General features: G+C 34.7%; 1 protein-coding gene across 6 annotated transcripts in view; it reads left to right on the forward strand.

Moving 5' to 3' along the window:
- Positions 1 to 4,848: 4,848 nt before the first annotated feature.
- LOC138694481 (cytotoxic granule associated RNA binding protein TIA1-like) overlaps positions 4,849 to 22,329 on the forward strand; it is a 1,343,307-nt gene continuing 1,325,826 nt past the window's right edge. For all 6 annotated transcript variants that reach the window (XM_069818236.1, XM_069818239.1, XM_069818240.1 and 3 more), the window contains exon 1: positions 4,849 to 5,635. In XM_069818236.1, coding sequence (XP_069674337.1) covers positions 5,368 to 5,635 — 268 coding nt within the window. In that variant the 5' untranslated portion in view covers positions 4,849 to 5,367. The remainder of the gene's footprint in view (positions 5,636 to 22,329) is intronic.

Consider the following 22,329-nt stretch of genomic DNA (forward strand, 5'->3'; position numbering starts at 1 on the left):
GTACATATGAAATTATTTTCTGGAGTCTGAGATTATTCTTATACTGTAGATAAAACAGTCTTCCTTTTCAAGACACACATGCCAAACAAAGTATTTCTTTTGACTCCGCCTAACATTTGCCCAAGCTTCATGTACCCATTTTCTGCAAGACATACACTGAATCATATTTTCCTCGATGGTTTTTTCATAAATGAAAGAAAACCAGGGGTCTTGATTTTGATTGCTTCCTGAAGAGAATTGGTTTCCATGAATGATCCATTTTAAAATGCAGTCAATTCATGGGAACTCCAGCTGGTCCATCCATAGCGACTTCGCCATTTTATAATCTCACTTCAAGAGCGCTGAAGAGGTTATACAAAATTTATGAATATACAACTAAAAAGGAAGCAGACAGAACACTGCTTCCAGCTATATATGTAATTTCATAACTTAATGTCATTAAGCCAATGTACTCTGTACTTGAAGTTTCTTTAAAATTACAGCAAAAATAACAAAAACGTATCTGAGCTTCTTGTTCAGCCCACGTGTTTGCTGCCGCTACCAAAGACAACTCAGGAGTGACATACACGAGGGGAAAGCCTTGAGGTGACGTTTCACGCATACGCAGTCAATATGACCAAGAATATGGCAATGGCCCAATGAAAGCAATTATTGTTCATCGATGGCTACTCTCCCCTAAATTTTCTACGAAAGAAAGGCTTTGAAATTGTTGGTGTAAAAATAGAATATCTTCTAATGTGAGTTCTTTTCTTGGTTGTTATTGGATATACACTGAAATGCAGTGAACAAAAGGGTAACAAGGTGTGAGCTTCTAAGACGTAGTGCAGAAGGATGCGGTCCAGTGAAGGCAATCAAATTGAACATCTCCTATGATATTGCTGGACAAGTACCCATGTCTCGGAAGATACTAATTTTATACGACATGTTTATCAGACTTTTTTTGTCCTGATTTAAAATAACCACCTCTCAGAGTCATGAATCCTATTTTTTTTAATGGAAATCACATTTATCATCTCCTGTGATGCTGACGGACAGTTACTCATACCTTGCAAGATATTAATTTTAGGAGTCATGTTTATTAGATTTTCCCTCGTTAGGCCTATATAGTGTATTATTAATAGAGATCACATTGAATATCTCCTGTAATGTTGATGAACAAGCACTCATATCTCGGAATATGATAATTTTAGGACCCATGTTTATTAAACTCTTTTCCTTGTTTTAGTGATTACTACCAACTTAAAATACTGAATTTTTTTAACAATTTGTATGAGTAGATGAAATAATTAATCATTTACCAACATAAAAATTGTGCACAATTGGAATTTTTTTATTTTCTAAGTAAGACATTTCATTTAAATTCCATAAATTGTACGGTTTCAGGTGAAGTACGTAATTAATTTAAACAAATTCAAGTAAAACAATTATTTTTATTTCGTAATATTTTCCAATGTTAAATTCACATAACACCAAGTAGATATTAACTTTAAAACACATCTATGGTTTATAATATTCTCACGGCCGGATAACTTAGTTGATAGAACATACTATGAACTGAAAGATTACAGGTTCGATCTCGAGTGGTAGTGGAATTTTCCTCGTTGCCAAATTTTCAATCAGCATTCCGTCAAATTGAATAGCATTCGAGAAGTGGCGCTGACCATACCACCTCATTGTGGTGTCAACATTATGAAAGCGTGCATCTATACAATCTTCCTCGCATGCGCCTACGTGGCGTGTAAAGGGACTGCCTTTACCTACAACGAGATTTGACGTATATTCTTTCTTCTAGTTTTCAGCTATAGGCCTACCGTCATTCAAACTCTCGTAAAACCTTTTGTGAAGATTCATCAATTTTGAGAAGGGGGTTAGCAACTAGTGAATGATATTCATTTTAAAAATTTCCTCTTCACTGACAGTAAATTATTTTGGCGAGGGGAGGGAAAATTTTGTTAAAAATTGCCATGCAAAGTAGAAATAATTAGTCCTATATACAAAATGGAGCGTGTGAAGTGGACAGACAGAATAAGAAATGAAGAAAGTTGAGTGGAACAGAGAAAAATTCTCTCCGGCACCGGGATTTGAACCTGGGTTTTCAGCTCTACGTGCTGACGCTCTATCCACTAAGCCACACCGGATTCCCATCCCGATGTCGGATCGAATCCTCTCAGTTTAAGTTCCACACTCTTGGGTTCCCTCTGCATGGAAATATCATATGTACTTCGGTACATCATAATATATGATATGCGAAAAATAATCACTTTGTGATTTAAGACGGCGCTTATTCCGTCGGATCCCGGCCACTTAGTCACTCATAACGAGTGTACCTCTGCACATAGGCCTATGTGGACATTGTGCCACTGTCATAAATCTATGACGCAGTGCATGAGGGTAGGCCACTAGAGGGAACCCAAGAGGTGGAACTTAAACTGAGAGGATTCGATCCGACATCGGAATGGGAGTCCGGTGTGGCTTAGTGGATAGAGCGTCAGCACGTAGAGCTGAAAACACGGGTTCAAATCCCGGTGCCGGAGAGAATTTTTCTCTGTTCCACTCAACTTTCATCATATGATGACGCAGAATATCTGCATGGAAATATCATATGTACGTCGGTACATAATAATAATAATAATAATAATAATAATAATAATAATAATAATAATAAGAAATGAAGTTGTGTTGGAAAGAGTGGATGAAGAAAGAATGATGCTGAAACTGATCGGAAAGAGAAAAAGGAATTGGTTGGGTCACTGGCTGAGAAGAAACTGCCTACTGAAGGATGCACTGGAAGGAATGGTGAAGGGAGAAGAGTTCGAGACAGAAGAAGATATCAGTTGTTAGACGACATTAAGATATGTGGATCATATGCGGAGATCAAGAGGAAGACAGAAAATGGAAAGATTGGAGAATGCTGAGTTTGCAGTGAAAGACTTACGTACGTACACATACATACATACATACATACATACATACATACATACATACATACATACATAGGGGAGAGTCGGGTAGTATCGGACATCGGGTAATATCGGACAGTGCGTTTCTTTCATCTACCACCATATGGTAGTACCTGAATGACATGGTTACGTTTCTCTATGCGACATCACAGAAACGTAACCATGTCAATCAGGTACTATCATCATGTGGTAGATGAAAGAAACTCACTGTCCGATATTACCCGCTGTCCGATACTACCCGACTCTCCCCTACATACATACATACATACATACATACATACATACATACATACATACATACATACATACATACATACATACATACATACATACATACATACAGAGTTATAAAGCTAATACAAGAAGGAAAGAAAGACAATAGAGAGAAAAGGAAAGAACAGTAATATAATTTATAATTATAATAGCAATGAAATTTTGGTGCAGAGATGTTACTTATTACTTAAATAATCGTATATGTTCTATATGTTGATGGAACGTTAGATGGTAAACAATATTATTTTCTACATATGTTACAGTTCAGAAAAATCGGAGTAGGAGAAAACGGTCTAATCTCTCGTTCAAAAGATAGGTGTCAGCCTATTGAATAAACTTATCTGCCGTACATTATATTAGTGCTGAGATGAATTTATTTTATTTTTAACTGGAAAGTATCGCGCTATAACATGATTACAGGAAGTTTTTCGAGTCGAGACTGGTCTGTATTTTCAAGTGAATGAGGTGGTCACTTTGAGATTACAACAGCTAGTGTCAATAATTTTGGCCCATTATTTAAATTGGATGTTAAGTATGTGCGATAGGAAAGGACCACAGATTTCACAGCATTTTTTAAATAAGAAGCATGTAATACTCATGGTTGTGAACGGTAAATTATAAAATATTTTACTACACATTATAGAGAATTGCAGATTGAGGTAGGGTGATGTTATAGGCTAATAGATGAAAAAGAAAAACGCCGTACCCATCGAAAATATTTATAATATTTTGTATCTCCGTACAAGAAAACGAACCTCGGTTCCGTTGCTCACAAACCGTTAGGTAGATGAGCCAACAATAATTATAAAATAATATTTTATTAATAAGTACATAAATTATCATGAAGTTGTAACAAATCGCTGGTGAAATTCGATTGAGGAAAGAAAAATTATTCGGAGAGAATGTGCTCAAAAGCCTGTTTAACAACAGTATTAGAGCATTTGTGCCCCTGATGAGAAATTGTGAAGGGACTGAGGTAGGAATGCGCTAAAGATAATCAAAGAATATGTCACTATTGGACATTCAGAATGTGAAACAACAATTTTGCTGTAGATCGATGGCACAGGAAACAGATTCCTACAAAGTAACCTGTTCAGAAATTTGTATTCGGTGTGGTAACTATGTCAAATGGAACACTGATGGCTTTCATGGGAATACATTAGGTGGCTTAGCTATAGTAATATAAAATTATAAAATATATGTTTATTTTAAGTAGGCATATATACAATTTCATATTCTGGTGTGATAATGTTACAATAGGTCAGTAGTGTAATGGAAACGGTAGGAGAAATCGAAATAATAGGATGAATAGGGTTAAAGATATCAAGACTCAGAATCTGTCGGGTTTCCGAACCCGGTGCCTTTGTTTAAATCGTGCTCTGACTGAGCTACGGCTGGGCCGCAAATAATGGAGGGAAACAGTAGCGATGTTGGCATCTCTATGCCGCTAGCCAGACTGAGGGCACATCCCCCCACTCCGTGTTTATAAACCCCCTCCGTTAACCCCGCATTCGGGTATTCCCGCCACCCCTTCGTGCACCCCCGGCAACCGAACCTCCCCCCTTGCAACGTCTCGACGCTTAGCGTCCTTCTGCGTCGGCAGAGTCGTGGCAGCCGTCGACGTGAGAGGCTGTCCCCTATTCACCCTTCTGCAGCTCCCGCAAGTTCTGCAACCAGCAGTGCACGGCATGAGACCGAACAGGCGTGTATCAGGACAGAAGCCGTGGGTACACAGTTGTTGAAATCCGTCGTCAAGTGCGTGTTTTGTTACCTTGTTTTTTGCTGTTGAAGTTGTTTGTTGTTGCTGGGGCAACTGTGGCATATCATAAACTGCACAAGGACTTGGAGTGATCGGACGGCAATTGTTTTTTTCTTGTTTTGTTTCCGAGGTGATTTTCGGGTCCGCATTCGCTGCAAGACAAAAGAGAACATCAAGACAACTGCGAGAGTTAAGGAAGGGAGAATTTTTAAAGTGAAATATTTCGACATATGATCTATTTTCGGTAGCAGATCGATATATTTATTCTAGAGAGAGGAAGATTATGTATCGTTTTTGAAGTATATATTTGAGAGAGAAGATTATTTTACTGTGATCTTGACGGAAACCGCTTGTTCGGCCGAAGAGCGCAGCTGAATGCCCGCAAGCCTGTTGCCCTACTTGCCGGTGACGCTTGGAGCGAGGTCCCCGCCTGCCGCAGTCCCGATGTTAGCGATGTCGACGCTGATGATGCCGGCAGCCACCATGACCACTATGACCAACCCGGGACCCATCCCCGTGGCGCAGGCAAAGTTCGCGGCGGGCGGCGGCGGAGGCGGTGGAGGAGCCGTCGCGGCGCCAGGAGTCGGAGAACCCAACGGCAAGCTCGCACCTCTCAACCACAACGCCGCGGGTAACAAGTCAGGTAGGACGCGGCAGATTTCCTCCTCCTCGTTTAGCATTAGCAGAACGACAGGGATTTCTCATCGTAACGGACTGAATCTCTAAATTTGAAGATATATTTTTTAGTGCATAAAAATTTGGACACATATAGTATAAAGTATGCTGCGATTCTAAGTCCAGAAGTTATTTTTTGTTCAATTATGTTTTTGTAGTTGAAATTAGTAATGAAAAAGTTGTATTCACGAAAGCAATACAATCTTAATTAAGGCTGTTACAGCTCTAAAGAAAATATTGATATCATGCCTGAGAGCTGAACTAAATTAATGAGTACATACACCTAACACTGACAAAAACGTAACAACTTTACATTAATTTCTTACTATTTTATGCAGGTAAAAATATGGATTAGCCACGTACCTTAATAAATGAAGGTGGAGAAAATTCTGTATTAATCGTAGAGAGGACGCGGCATTATTTTCAATGTTGTTATGGATTCTTTTTAAAGGAAATGGAGTCTTACATGATTGGTTCACCTACATAAGAGCCAAAATAATTAATTTATTCACAATTACTATCAAGTATAACATAAAGATATTAATTCTGATACTAGTGCTAAGACATTTGTAGTACGATTATATACCAATTAAGAACAATATTTATTCGTGAAATTAAACTGTATACACAGTACATAGTAAACGTCATCTTTTTAGTTCAAAGATTAAAATCTTAAATCTGAGTATATGTTTTCAATTATAATTCAATATTAATATACATAATAGGGTGTTAAAATTCGAAGAACTCTATCCTGTACAGCGTAGACTCATTCTGTAAATATATTTAAATTGCAGAACCCATGTGCCTTAAGAAGCATGGAAGACAGAGATAAGTCTCCTGCTATCCGCGATATTATACTCGTTGTTTTTCATGACGTATTTAGTAAGAATGAGAGTCGCTAAAGACTGGATATTCCTTTTTATATACAGATCATAAAATGTAACCTACAAATCCATATCTTTCTCTGGTTGATAAGTTCAGGATATGTTCCTTGTATAGATGCGTCTGAATAATACATCTTGAAGGCAGCAAAAGTTATAACAGTATCTGGTAATAATATTAAAATGTTCTTGTAATTTTTCCAAGTAATGTACCTTATTAAAAGAATAGGGTGAGTTACAATCATCTTAGAGTAAATGTGATGTTTTCATTGTTGTAAGCAAATTTTTCAATGGAAATTAGTAGTAAAATATTGTAAGACATAGTCTGGTAATATTTACTACCACAAAAATCTACATTACTTAAGAAATTGTTATTTCTATTATGGCGTTCAAATATAGAAGTATTTAAAATTAATCATAGTAGGCTTACACAGTATGACAAAATATATTTACACTAACAAAAGCAAGCCTCTGCAAATATGTATAGATCCTTAACGCCTAATATTCATACATATTATGTCTTAATCAACTATATAACACAAGGGAGAAATGTGTCTTAAGTCACCTTTAGTTCAACATGTACAAGTCATATTATTTCTATAATATTACTTCATAACTTTTCATATTTAATTTGAAGAATCGTGTAAACTATGTCATAACATCGCCATATGCAGAAAAATTTGCTGATAAGCACGTGAAAAATTTAATTTACGGTAATTGAATAATTATAACGACGCTTCATTTTCTAGTTTTTAAATTTAAATTAATAGTCATTTGGTAAGAATTTCTTAGAAAATGTTATACAATTGTATTATGAACTCCTTTAATCACGTGGAGTACTCGTACAATCAATAAATATATTTTCCTCATTAAAAATAAGCCAACGTTGTATTAGTCCAATAGAGCGAATGTGATGTAACTTTCGCCATTTATTTCAGTAATGATGATAACAGAATCGCTGACAACAAAACTACATAATCATTGTTTACTTACTTAAGCTTTTACGATCAATTAAATATTTACTGTAAAAGACATTGCATTAGTTACTAATTACGTAATTTTTATCTGTGTTAATATCTGTTTCTCTTCAAAGAAGTACGATTAAAAATTAAGATTTCCCTAAGTTCAAAATTCGTAAAATATACATTTTTATATAACAAGCGGTGCTAATCGCTGGCGACTAATAATACGAAAAGCTGTCGTAGTTACCATAAATTTGTGTGTTCCTATCATAAAGTATTTTGTACTATTTCAATCGCTGTAAATTTTAATGAAAACACGATTTTCGGATTCTCTCTCTTCACTTGATCGTAATATATTATTATTCGAAACGTGTTTTCCGAACACATTTATAGCTATGGATATATGCCAAAGAAAAGACGAGTAATGATATTTTCTTCCCCTAAAATACGGAAACGGAAAAGTTATGATATAGGCCGAGGTAAACATGGAATAACTTAGCTTGCTAATAGCAAAAGACTTTCACGATTTTATGGTATTAAAGAAAATAAAAATGATTAAATGACAGTAGCGCCGCAATATGTTCATATATTAAAACACTTAGTTTAGAAGATGTAGATAAAAAAAATTCGAACGTTTTATTAAGTTCTGAAAGATTAATGCTGAAATACAAAAAATAATAGTGATGTGTGAATATAAATTATCTGTTGCAAACATTCTCACTGATACAGTTTGCTTGAAAACGTTCTTAAAATTGCAAACGCTACTATTATTTTCGTAAATTTCCTTCTTTGAAGTGAAATAAAGTATATAAACTTAGGTAATTATAGATAGACATTCATAGAAATGTTATAATTCTTCTCGAAACTTCTACTGAAAGTATTTTTGAATGATTAAGTATTGAAATATTTGATTTAGAAAGTAAACAATCCCCAAAGTTAATCTTCAGCGCATTTACAGCAGTTGGCACTACTGTCTATCTTCAAACTCGTATAGTTATTATCCAAATTAAGAGAATACAAGGTCCAAATCACTTCCGTTAAACGCTGCGTTATTCTATTATTGTAATTGTAATATGAAAGCGAGTATTGTCAACAAAACCGTAACCCGATACAGAAGTTTCGCTTTCTGTGAAATAAAAGATGAAGCTAAAAGCGGGAAATTCACCACTAAGCATAACGAGGCATGTAGTGTAGTGTTCTGTAATTTTCTAAGCAGTCACTGCAATAAATGGAAGTAAACAAGACATTAAAATTAATTAAAATTAAATTTAATGAGATTATTTTGTAATTTATAGCAACAATGCAAATGTAAAGCATGTCTAAAGATTGTGACAATGCATGAAATATTATCAATGTTTATAAAATATGCATTTTTACTCTATCTCCAGAAGAAAATAGTTAAAAATTCAGATGCTCATTTACAATTGTGTACTACATATTTTAAACGGTGTGTAATTGAACACTACCTTCACCCGGTGTCGATCCTTCAATTATCGTCCTGTTGTAGATCAGCTTTCTAAGTTGGCCACACGGTACTCTCAAAATGTTATCCGCCCATTTTTCTCCAAGGCTATAAAACATTCAGGATGGATTTGGTAGGATTCCAAACCGATGAAGGTGTTTTGCAAGTATTTCATGCCTCGTATTTAGACGATACATTGCCAGGATATCCTTTTCTTTTTTTGCCTGTCAGACGTCTCTACATCTCTACATTTATATTTATGTAATGTGAATCTCATGGAATTTGACTTTTTAGTTGTTTATTTAACGACGCTGTATCAAATACTAGTTTATCTAGCGTTGGTGGAATTGATGATAGCGAAATAATATTCGGCGAGATGAGGCCGAGGATTCGCCATTAATTACCTTAAATTTGCTTTACAGTTGGGCAAAATCTGGTAAAAGACTTAAACCAGGTAATCAGTCCAAGCGGGAATCGAACCCATGTCAAAGCTCAATTCTGGATCAGCAGGCAAAATTTGGTATTTGTGTTCAAAGTTCTCACACGTTCAAATTTTAACAGTATCAAATAATATTTAATCTTGTTATCTCAATATCCTATATATAACAATTAAAGTTTCAGTAGTCATTTTATATCGGAATAGACTACGCTATAAAGTTAGGAGAGCAATTCGCTTACGCATTATTAAAGTGTTTAATTGAAATACATTATCTTAAAGTTAATTTGAAACAACCACATTATCCAGAAACGGTATCGTAAACAAGACAAGATTTTCCGAAATAATCGGTAAAAATCTATTCGACAATCGCTTTATCACGCAATAAGTTTCACCGAAATTTATCGGCTCTTATTTTTTACTTCTATCAGAATAGATTCATTTTATATCGGAATAGACTACACTATAAAGTTAGGTGAGCAATTCGCTTACGCATTATTAAAGTGTATAATTGAAATACATTATCTTAAAGTTAATTTGAAACAACCACATTATCCAGAAACGGTATCGTAAACAAGAAAAGATTTTCCGAAATAATCGGTAAAAATCTATTCGACAATCGCTTTATCACGCAATAAGTTTCACCGAAATTTATCAGCCCTTATTTCTGACTTCTATCTATCATAATAGAGAAACGATATACGTCAGTAAAAGTTTTGTTTGTTACGATTAAAATTTCTTTATATGAAATTACAGTTCTTTAGTTAAGATCTTCTTCAATATTTACAACCCTTCAGAGGCGATGCTATCATGAAACATAGGCTAATTTGCAGTGATTACATGAGAATTACAAGATAGTGAGCAGCGTTCGGAGAAAACTCGTCCCGCAATACCAGGAATTTCCCGGTATCGAAATAATATCCTCTTTGATGAGAAGCTCCTTCAAATAATTTTAGTAATATCCTGTAACTGCTTCATGCTAAACTGTTGTATGTAATTGTACGATTAAAAGAATTGTAAACATAAATACACGATCATAAGTATTTTGTGTTCAAAATATGTACATTATTATTTTCTAACAGTCCTTTACGAGAATGCAACTAACTTGAAATATGAAAAAAAAAAAGTTTTATATATGACGTTTACAGCCATTGTCTAATTCATATTTTCACTTTTCGATATCTGACTTTCGACGAAAAAAAGAGACAATAACTGACCTCCACGTAAGACAAATCAGGATGACAGTGGACAAACATACATGTCCCATCCGAAATTCGAATGGTAATTTCAAAATACCGTTAACTATTGCATATGGGGTGTACGGCGATGAATGCAATATGTAATTTGTTTTAATTTCCATATTACCAGAATTTCGTCGTTCTTCCTGCAATAACTCCTATGTGACATATTTATCGATCTTCAGATTTTTGCTCTATTAAATAACTTAAATAGTGATACAACAAATAATAAAATCTCCTATATGTAATCATATTTCTTAGTTTAAAAAAATGTAAGAATTCACAGTCTCCTATGTACGGCTGTCATAGGATGAATAAATGTGTTTTTCATTCTACTCAAAAATGTTATATTCTGCACATAGGAGTTACTGCAGGAACAACGACGATATGTCAAGTACGTGTCGGATTAGACTTCTAAATTATTATTATTATTATTATTATTATTATTATTATTATTATTATTATTGTTATTATTATTATTATTATTATTATTATTATTATTATTATAGTTAAGAAAGTTTAATATTTAGACGGTTGTCTTGGAGTTCCTATAAGCTAATATAGTGTCTGCAGCGTATCGAATCTTAAGTAGGCATATTTTTCTTATATGTGGTAGAAAATCATGTTCTATATCAGTGTTTCTCACATTTCTTAATCTAGCCCCTCCAAATTGAATGTAATAAACATGCTGAAATCAGAGATAATAATGTACGTAAAGATTAATTTTTTGGTCCTATAGAATACGTCTGTTACGGTAACAAGAGAGATAATGTTTAATTTTTCAGACTAAGAACAAAATATAAATAAAATATGAAAATAAATTCATACAATTTCGTTAAAAACAAAGTACAATGATAAATATAATTTTACAACTTATCAGAAGTCCCAAATTTGTCTTTACTTCTGGTCAGTGTTGCCAAATTGGCAATACATTCTCATTAAAAATAAGACTGATCATAAAATAATGGCTTTTTTTTCGTAGCTTAACTTCATTATTGTGAGTAATACATACAGTCTTGCATAACCTATGTCAAATAGTAATGAACATATTGAATTAAATCTACTTCCAAAATTACATAACATAAATATTGAAATGAAAGCAAGTTTTTATGTTAAATATTTTGCTGAATATTATTACCAACACAAAAATATTCCTGTAATGTCGATAAAAACGTAAAAACCCTTTAATTCCTCTGTAAACCCAAAAAAGATCTGGTGGTGCCGCCGAGATTGGGAGACACTGCTATATGTACAGAGATACTACAAACAAAACCGCAAACACGTGTTGGAAATTTGAATACTGTCTGAGAGGACACACGACAGCGACAGAGAGGCAAATAAATAAAATAACTCTACCCCATGAAATTCTCCATAACCATTCAGACGCTTCTGCCACCGGAAGAGGAAACTTTAAAATCTCAACAAAAAATATGTATGTACGTTCATATGTATGTATGTATGTATGTATGCATGCATGCATACACAGTGTTCTGCCCAAGAGCAGGTCTTTAACTGCAAACCCAGCATTTTTCATTCTTCCCAAATTATTTCTTTCCTCTTAATCTCCCCATAATAATACATTAACTTTGTCTGTCAGGTGATATCTTGTACCCCGAACTCTTCTCCCGTTCTCCATTCCTGATATGTACCATATGTATATTATATTAATACTAACTAGTCCCCTACAAATATAGCAAATTAACAAATCACGCCTACACAAAATAAAAGGAATCAGTCACTGCACTCACGCACCTACTGGCACTTATGCCAGAAATAGTTTCATATGTGTAAATATATTTATATGGTTATTTATGTACAATGGCTGGAGAGGGCATCCTGCGCGTATAAGACCCTAAATCGGTCTCTGGCTCAAAGCCAGAAATGTCAATAAACAACATCTCCAAAAAATTTAAATTTTTAATAGAGAGATAAGCTATATGTATGTGTGAGCAATTAAGTATGTTTGAGTAAAAAACCGGATGATGACACCGGTAAGAATATATTCAAAAGTCTGAAAGAAGAATTATTTCTTAACTTATTCTAGATTTTTGGAAAGAGATGAATGTTAAAGAATCGAAATGAATAGCGGATAATACTTTCAGTAATCTAATCGGAGAGGGATAGTGACTGAATGTGGAAATAATTTATAATAAATGATATTCCTCGTAGGCCAATTTTAAAAGTGCCGAAGTGTTGATGATAATGGAAGATAATGGTGACTAAGAGGAGTAGATAATCCTGTGACCAACTCTAAGTAGCAAAGTTCTACCAAACGACTGCAGGCCTCACGCCCACTTACTCACTATTGTGGATGATCATCTGACCGATAATGGATAATGTGTGATCGGCAGACTAATTCCAAGCCGTAGAAATAGGATTACGCTAGTCACTGCAGTTCCTCCCCTTTCCTAGTAATGCTAGATGGACACAGTTTCTATATATTAGCTGAATTTTCATGAGACAATTTATTCTCCAGTCAGGGCTCGAAGTAGAGTATATCCCGTACAGCCAGTCCAAAGTATGACGCCTTTGTGTACGCCGCTGTAGTAGGAAACTGTAATAGGTAATAGTCAACATTGCACTGCCCGTATAGGCCTACGACGATGATCGAGGTGGTGGTGTTGATCGATGACGATGACAAGGAGTTGTGTTTGGAACAGATAGATATTGTCGCTTGGGCCTATATAAGAAATAAAATATACGGAGCTCATTCTTATACCCAAAATCCTGCCTCGTGGTGAAATTAAACTCGAACTATTAAAATAACAATACACTCAGCCTTTGTCAGTGTCGACTGAGCTATATTTTATTAGAGTCATAATAGAGCCAATTGGCCAGTCTCCTAAATTGAGATAACTCATCCTGCCTGTGATTTTCCGTAGTTTTCTTAAGATGCTAAGACAAATGACGGACCTACATCTCCCTCCCCACACAAATTTCTGAATCTCTCCAAGTTAAAGCCTTCGAAATAGAGGCCTTGGCTTTAGCATATTGCCATCGGTACTTGGGGCGAGTTTACTCGACTGTCAATTGCACAGTGTAAGTGTTCGTAACTTTTCTCTTGCGAGGATTGCGGTAGTCCCATGTAATGTGCACACTTTTAACATCTCTCGGCGTCCTGTTCCTCTTCTGTTATGCTTTTGCTCCTCCTCATGTGTGATAGCTATTATGTTACATCCATTTCGGCTTTCCCTTCAAAATTCTCTATGTTCCTTTAGTGAAACGGCGTAACTCGGAGTGAGACAAGTGGCCAACGGAATTTGAGTTCACATATTCTGTTTTTCTCAGCCCTAAACTCCCTTGCAAGGACGCGTTTTCACATACCTTTTGCTGTAAAAAGTTTCTCCTCCCATTTCTCTTTCATGTTGACATTGGTGAAAATGATTGTGATTATATCGGTGACGATAACAGAGGCTTAGATAATATTTATTTGTTATCGGAATAGACCATACGGTTTTAGCGAGGAAATATACGATGACGATAATCTGGACCATAGTGGAGAGGTAGGATATACAATTCTCATTGAATTTGACGCAGACTGTATTACAGGAGTATGGAAAAATGAACGATTATAATAATGATGACGATGAAGACGATGACGGCGACTACGCGGCTGTGGTGGCAAAGAGTGCACCTTGTTTTTAAGCGTAGGACTATCAAGTCATACTGTGCAAACGTGAAAATACTCGAAGGTACTTGTTATAATGAATAAGATAGAGTCAGCAAGGCTTAGGCCTAGTTAATTTCTGTAACCAAAATATACCAGCGTAAGAAATATCGTGGTTTTGTACTAACATTTAATGGGGAAAATTGGGATAACCCTTACTTAAATACTAGCAATGGAATTAATTAATATTAAATATCACTCGCATTCATTGCTTTAAAGTTGAAAGAAATGTTTAACTGTGTAGTTGCATCTTAATGTATTCATGATCATCAATTTACGGAGAAACAGTTGGCGACAACGACTAAACAAAAGAACGACCATGCAATAAATTGATAGCGATAAATCTAGCTCCAAAAATTATCGCAAAGTGTCACTGTGATTGGTTGGAATTCGAAATTTCATTATACTTCATAGGTCGAAAATGGAATGACGTCATATAAACGAAATAGTCACTGTGAATTTACCCACTTTAAATTTTTCAGAAACATGTCAAATTCTATTTTTTGGGTCTCTGATCACATGACCACTCCGTCTGTCATCATTAGGCCTACATTTAGGGGTATAAAACATAAGCGAAAATGTCTTGTTATATCTTAAACATTATTGCGAAAATTAATTATTTTCACATCTTCTTTATCATCATTGCGTCATCATAATCATTTCATTATCTTCACTCTCACCATAATGATTTGTACTTAGCGACTCGTTACTCTCTATAAACGAAATTGCTTTTTCTACTATAAGTAATACATTCTCATACTTCCGATAACTCTCGATTTATATTTTAATTCAATTATTTTACGACGCTTCATCAACTGGAATGGTTATCTAGCGTCTGAGTGAGATGAAGGTTATAATGCTAGCGAAATGAGCCCAGGGTCCAGCGCCGAAAGATATCCAGCATTTGCTTCTAATGGGTTGAGGGAAAATCCAGGAAAAAACTTTTACCAAGTAACTTGTCCCAACCAGGATTTGTACCCGTGCCCGCTAGTTTTACGGTCAGACATGCTAACCGTTAGGGCCCTTTCGCACGGTACGGGAATTTTTCGAAACGGGCATTTATTCGAATCGATTTCTTGCGGACAGTAGGCAACTGTACACACGATTCGATTTCATCCCTACATAATGATATTTAAATTATATAGGGAAAAATCTAACAGTGTTTCCACTGCTGTCCGCACAATATCGACTGGAATAAATGCCCGTTTCGAGAAATTCCCGCACCGTGTGAGCGGGCCCTTACTCCACAGTGATGAACGATTTATACTGGAACATACAAAGCGGCAAATGTTCTTGTTTCATATTCCGTTTTTGCTAGTTGTAATATTAATTGTTGCGATGTTAAAGAATAAAAAAACATCCGCATATCAAACGAGATTTGAGTGGTAGGCTTCATGTTCACAATAGGATAGAGGGTAAACAATTTTAAAACACAAATTTAACATGACTAAAAGCGGAGCGTAATAATTTTGTATAATACATGATAAAAAGTTCATTCTAACTTTAATCGTGATGCACGTTGTACGCCATGTCTCTCTTCTTTTATGTTCAGATGTAAACATTATTTAAATTGGTTACAGAGTAACATGTACCAACACAGAAATCAATATTCCGCCTATTATTAGGTGATACTTTGTTACAAGGTGAAAATTACAAAAATAAATGAATCGAATTTAAATTATTGTTATTATAAAAGGAATTCGCCATATTCCCCGTTTTTTTTCAGAGAAATTGTGGTTATAATTCTCACTACTGCTATGCTGATACTACTATTACTACTGCTACTATTATTACTGTTCCTGCTACTGCTGCTAGTTGTACTGCTGCTGTTACTACTACTACTCCTACTACAAAAACTTTAGCATAACTCTTAGCTGAGAAAAAAGTTGTGAAAGACTAAGAACCATGTCTTTGAGATTGTTACAAAATTAATGTTCGTTGAGCTTAAAATAAATGAATATTCTTTGTAATATTAAATGTTTCCAAATCAAGTGCTCAACAAGTAAAAAAAAAAAAAAAATGTTAATTGAAACTTTCTGTAACATGTACTAGAGCATCAGTTGTGTATCGATAATTTATTTCCGGATGTGTTAATTTTTTTCAGAAACAAATCCAGGGAATATAATGTTCTGCAATTTTTCTTTAATTACGTATATGAAGAGTTCAATACCATTAGAAAGTCAGGAAAACAGGGAGGTTTACAGTTGAACGGGTTACATCAGCTGCTTGTTTATGCGGATGACGTGAATATGTTAGGAGAAAATTCACAGATGACTGGGGACAACACGGGAATTTTAGCTGAAGCAAGTAAGGAGATAGCTTTGGAAGTAAACCCAGAAGAAACAATGTATATGATCATGTCTCGTGATCAGAACATAATACGAAATGGATGTATAAAAATTGCAGATTTATCCATTGGAAAAATGGAAAAATTCAAGTACCTTGAATCAACAGTTACAGGTATAAAATGACACTCGAGAGGAAATGAAACGCAGAATGAATATGGGAAATGTCAATTATTATTCGGTTGAAAAGTTTTATCGTCCAGTCAGCTCTCGAAAAGTTGAAACTTAGAATTTATAAAAAGGCTATATTACCGGTTGTCTTGTATGGTTGTGAAACTTGGACTGTAATTTTGAGAGAAGAACAGAGATTAAGGGTGTTCGAGAATAAAGTGCTTAGGAAAATATTTGGGGATAAGAGGGATGAAGTTACAGGAGAATGGAGAAAGTTACACAAAGCAGAACTGCACGCATTGTATTCTTCACCTGACAATTATGAACATTCAATCCAGACGAATTCAGAAATGCTTATAGAGTGTTAATTGGGAGGCCGGAGGGAAGAAGACCTTTGGGGGGCCGAGACGTAGATGGGAGGATAATATTAAAATGGATTTGAGGGAGGTGGGATATGATGCTAGGGACTGGATTAATGTTGCTCAGGATAGGGACCGATGGCGGACTTATGTAAGGGCGGCAATGAACCTCTGGGTTGTTTAAAAGTCATTTGTAAATAAGTCAGTATGAAGATCTCAAAATAATACAATGTATTGATTTCCCATTTGCTTACATTTCCCGACAATGTCACAAATTTTATAGATGCCCATTATTATTATTGTCACTGTTGTTATTATTATTATTATTATTATTATTATTATTATTATTATTATTATTATTATTATTATTACTAGTACTAGTATTACTAATACCTTCCATTGAAACTCGAGGAATATTACATACATTATCCTAGCTACATATTGATCATCACGAGTCGATTCCTGGCATATATATGGAGATTCATTTTCCGCCCATAGGCATTGATGTAGGTATATAATTTATTTTGCATTGTTTTGTAAAGATGATCTCTTGCTTCAGTTCTCGTTGTGTTTATCACATAATCATAAATCCGGTTCTTAAAAATATCTAATGTCAATAATTTGTGAGTAATGACGGAACGGATTGCACTACTCAGTTCTTGAATAAATATTATTGTTATTCTTACAAGTCTCAGAGACACGATGACACTTTATTGTATTAAATAAATTTCGCAAATACTTTACGTCTAGATCTGTTAGGTATCTTTTCAAATTGTCCATATATATTTATCATGGTATTTCCTTCTCATATTTTCTGAGATATTGCAAAAAACTAAATGTTTGTTGCGAAGTTACAATAATTATTAAAATCTGTAAGGCTTCATATATATATATATATATATATATATATATATATATATATATATATATATATACAGTATATGTGTATATATAAATTTTTCCTTTATATATGTTTATATGCATATATATGTATCTATATATAAAGGGAAAATTGAGAGGTAATACTTAAACTGAGAGGATTCGATCCGGCATCGGAACTGCAATTCGGTGTGGCTTTGTGGATGAAGCGTCAGCACGTAGACCTGAAAACCCGGGTACGAGTCCCGGTGCCGGAGAGAATTTTTCTCTGTTCTACCATCCTTCATCATATTATAAATCTTCAGCCATTTCAAATCTTCTTCACCGAAACTCAAAATGTTTGTTTCAAAATATAAAATTTCCTATTTCAATAGTTTATTTTTAGAGTGAGAATAAACACGCACTTTCTTATATACAGGATGAACCAGCTAGGATAGACTCCTAACCGCACTCCCGGCGGCTGATTCATACGTAACAACGCTACGATTTACAGAGGATTCATTCCGCGCTTTTGCCGTTAGTATTGCGTAATGATGTACTTACCGAATTCACAATTCATGTTCGAAATATAGTCCTTGTGATATATGGCAGGTTACATCTGAAGACATGTCCAGCAACTCGCCGTTCTTCGAAATGACTCGAATTTGTCATATAGCAGTTGTTCGTGTAAACGGTGTGGAATTTTGGCTGTCTCAGTAACGATTGTTTTGAGTGTTCACGTAACCACTGAGGTGGAACTATGCTCCGTCACTATAAAAGTTTAAGGTTGGGTCAAGTAGTCCATACACACTGACTATTTGAACCACATGCAAAACCTAAGTCTGTTCTGATAATCGGGTTCCGTTAAACTCTGAACTACACGAATTTTGTAAGGTTTTAATTTTAATTGTTTCGTACCTCTTATCACTGAAGACTGTGACACCCCTACCTGCTGAACTACACGGCGGGATGATGTCGTAGAAAGTCTCTCTAGTTGGTGATCAATTTCATCTAACATCTCCTCAGTGAAAACATGCTTCACACATGTCGTTCCTAATTATAGTTCTATAAAGTTACTCTTTCACATTCTTTTATTGAATAACTTACTCAACGTCTAGAATCGTATAGTTCAGTTGGTAGAGCAACCGACTGGAAGATCTCAGATTCGCACCCAGTTTGTGACGTTATTTTCTCGTTATCTGATCCTCCAGGACAACTCCGGAGTGCTCTCTGCCTTCTGTAAAATTGAATACCGGATCTTTCTGGGGATAAAAAGGCTGCCAAGACATGATGCTGGCCATGTTACCTCCTCATGCCAAGGTCAAGAAATCATAATAGGCCTATTAGTTGTCATTCCATGTCCCTAAACGCCGTACGTTGTTAGAAGAGTAACAGCATTCGAGTTTCTAAGTTTCAACTGCTTCTAATTCTACAATTTTCGACTGTGTTATTGTCGAATTTTAAAGTGCATCAAACAATGTAAGACAATATTTTGTGCTGCTTCAGGCCTGTTGTCTGAAAACCTAAAATTATAAAATTTAATGTAAAAAATTTAACAACTAAATTAATTTAATTACCTACTTGGAAATAGACTTCATTGTGACTTACAGAAAAGATGTAAGACCCAGCAAATAAAGCATTTATTTATAATATAGTAGACTTAAGCAAATATCTTATGGGATTCCAAAGGATTGCTTCTGAAAACATACTCAGAAGAATAGTTTCATAATAAATTGTCTTCTGTAATGAAGGAACTCATATGCAAGTTTGATACTTTAGATGTTTCTTCATTTAAAAAATATATAAAAACCTACAATTTCGCATTGTTTTGAAAGCCACAACAGTCTTAAATCACAATTAAGTTTTTAAGAAGTTAACTAGTAAGTGTAATGTGTAACGGAGTTGCTTTTAATAGGGCTTTGCGTTGGAAATCGGTGTCATAAGAGTAAAATGAGACAAATAGAAAAAACCACTGTATGGGAATATTGAGATAAGTAACAGATAATAATAGGAGCGATCATGTGAAAACCAGCTATTTAGAAACTTGGATGAAATGAAGCCAATTCACTTGGTCAAAATGAAAGTGACCGGCGTCTGAGAGACTAAGTTCGAATCGGGTATTTCCGTGAGCGCTCGGGACAGCCCGGCTTTGTTCAAAAGATTGCGTGTATTCTTCTAGTAGTTATAATGGGGAATACAACTATTAATCACTAAAATCTTCCGAGAAAATAATTCATATACGAGATTTAAAAGACAAATCGTTCAGAGTGTTTAAACAGTGAATATTGTAACACAAACACTATATACTATATAACAGATTCTCAAGCGGAGTACGACTATTGCTTGTTGCAATGCCATTCTGACTGCAGTAAAACTTTTAGCGTAGTTGGTAAAGCGTTAGCTAGTAGTCGAGGTTGAAAGTTCAAATCTTCGTGGAGTTACTAAACTTTACTAAACTTATTTTTATTGCCTTTTAAATGCATCAGTGAAAATATAACAGGTTTTCGTAATTTTTTTATCCTTAGAATACTTTTCGCTTTATTATTTTTTTTTTTCGTGTTAATAGAAATTTTGACGCTAGATGGAAGTAACACTAAAGACGACAATTAGGAGCTTTCATATTAAAATGCTGTGTTAATTATTTTATTAATCCCTTCTACTTTGCACTCTATTGCCTAAGGAATATCCAGTAAATATGTTGACGGTTAAATAAATAATTGGCAATAATTAATTTGCAAGTTGTGCTACAGGAAATATGATTATCATACTAATCTAAATCCGTAATCATCAGGACCTAAACGTAGTAATTGTAAACAAGAAGAAAACCATAATTTTGATGACAAAATATATCCTGCTTTCCTGGAATTATAACCAGAAATTTTCACCAATTTTGTAATTATCTGTAAGTAACATGAGTTAACATAAGCAAAATTATTTTGATTATATTACACTAAAAGGAGTTGTAAAAATAAAAGAAAGGACAAAACAAAACCTTCTGTACGACGATTCGAAGCATGCTGTGGAGGTAGCCCAAATCAGCGCCTTGTATTATGGAGTTAACTAAAGCGGCGCACAGAGGTTTACGGTAGTGAACTGCGCGCTCACCCGAAGGGACTTAGAAAATTTTCACTGCTCATTTTCATTTTGACCAAGTGTACATGAAAAAGAACTACGAGAAGATATAAACAGGATGATATTCGCGATGGGTTAATTAATGAATTTTAATTGGTTATTTTATGACGCTTTATCACCTGTTATGGTTATCTAGCGTCTGAGTTAAGATGAAGGTGACAATGCCAGCGAAATGAGCCCAGAGTCCAGCGCCGAAAGTTACCCAGCGTTTGTTCTTAATGGGTTGAAGGAAAATCTCAGAAAAAACGTCAACCTGTTGACTAGTCCAAATTAGGATTTGAACCCAGGCCCGCTTGTTTCACGGTGAAACATGCTAACCGCCACTCTACAGCGATGGAAAGTATTAATAATAATACAAATATTAAGGGATAAGAACCAAACCGATGTGGAAAAAGATTAATTTGTATAATTGTATTTACAAAACTGGAAAATTAATGTCTAGGTATTTTTACACTTATCATATACGATTATAAAGCATTATAAAATTCCGTTAGTGATTTCTTTTAAAAAATGCAAGACGTTCATACAAATGATGATGATAAATCGATCGCCATTGTACTTACATTGCAATAATAGACTATCATTGCGCGTCAAAATTTACTTCCGTCGAAAATTATATATAAACTCTTACATGCTTAGGACAGCGCTGACTGGAACTAATTTTTCCAATATCTCGATAAAAGTTCCGCTCTGCGGTTGTTGAAATTGAAGTGAGAAGTTATATTGCTTTCATTAGAAAATAAAGCGAAGTAAATTAAAACTTTCCATTTATTTTTTCTTCATCTCACAGTATGCTTTCTCATAATTCATCGTCATAATAATGACCAATTTCTAAATTATAAATCTGTTTCCCTAGTAATATTTTGTATATTATTCGGTATTCCTCTTGATCGTTCTATATTAATATCCTTATTAATTGATGTATAAAATAGAGTAATTTATGTAAATTTATAACTAACGTAATTTATTCTTTTTTATGGAATGCTTTTAATTCTATTACGATTGGGAGCAGTAGTATTTCATTTAACCCATTGCAGCAAAAATTATTTTTTTGAGTTTTTCATATCATGGATCATAACAAAGCTTCGATCAATTTTTTTTTCAACATTTTAACTCAGCATAGAATTTCAAAACACAGATGGCACCTCTATGTATACTCAAGAGGTGGTTTCTTGGTGGAATATCTGTGCCACAAAATTTGGAAAGAAAGA

The sequence above is a fragment of the Periplaneta americana genome, chromosome 2 (genome assembly GCF_040183065.1).
Source record: "Periplaneta americana isolate PAMFEO1 chromosome 2, P.americana_PAMFEO1_priV1, whole genome shotgun sequence".
In the NCBI taxonomy this organism is placed as follows: domain Eukaryota; kingdom Metazoa; phylum Arthropoda; class Insecta; order Blattodea; family Blattidae; genus Periplaneta; species Periplaneta americana.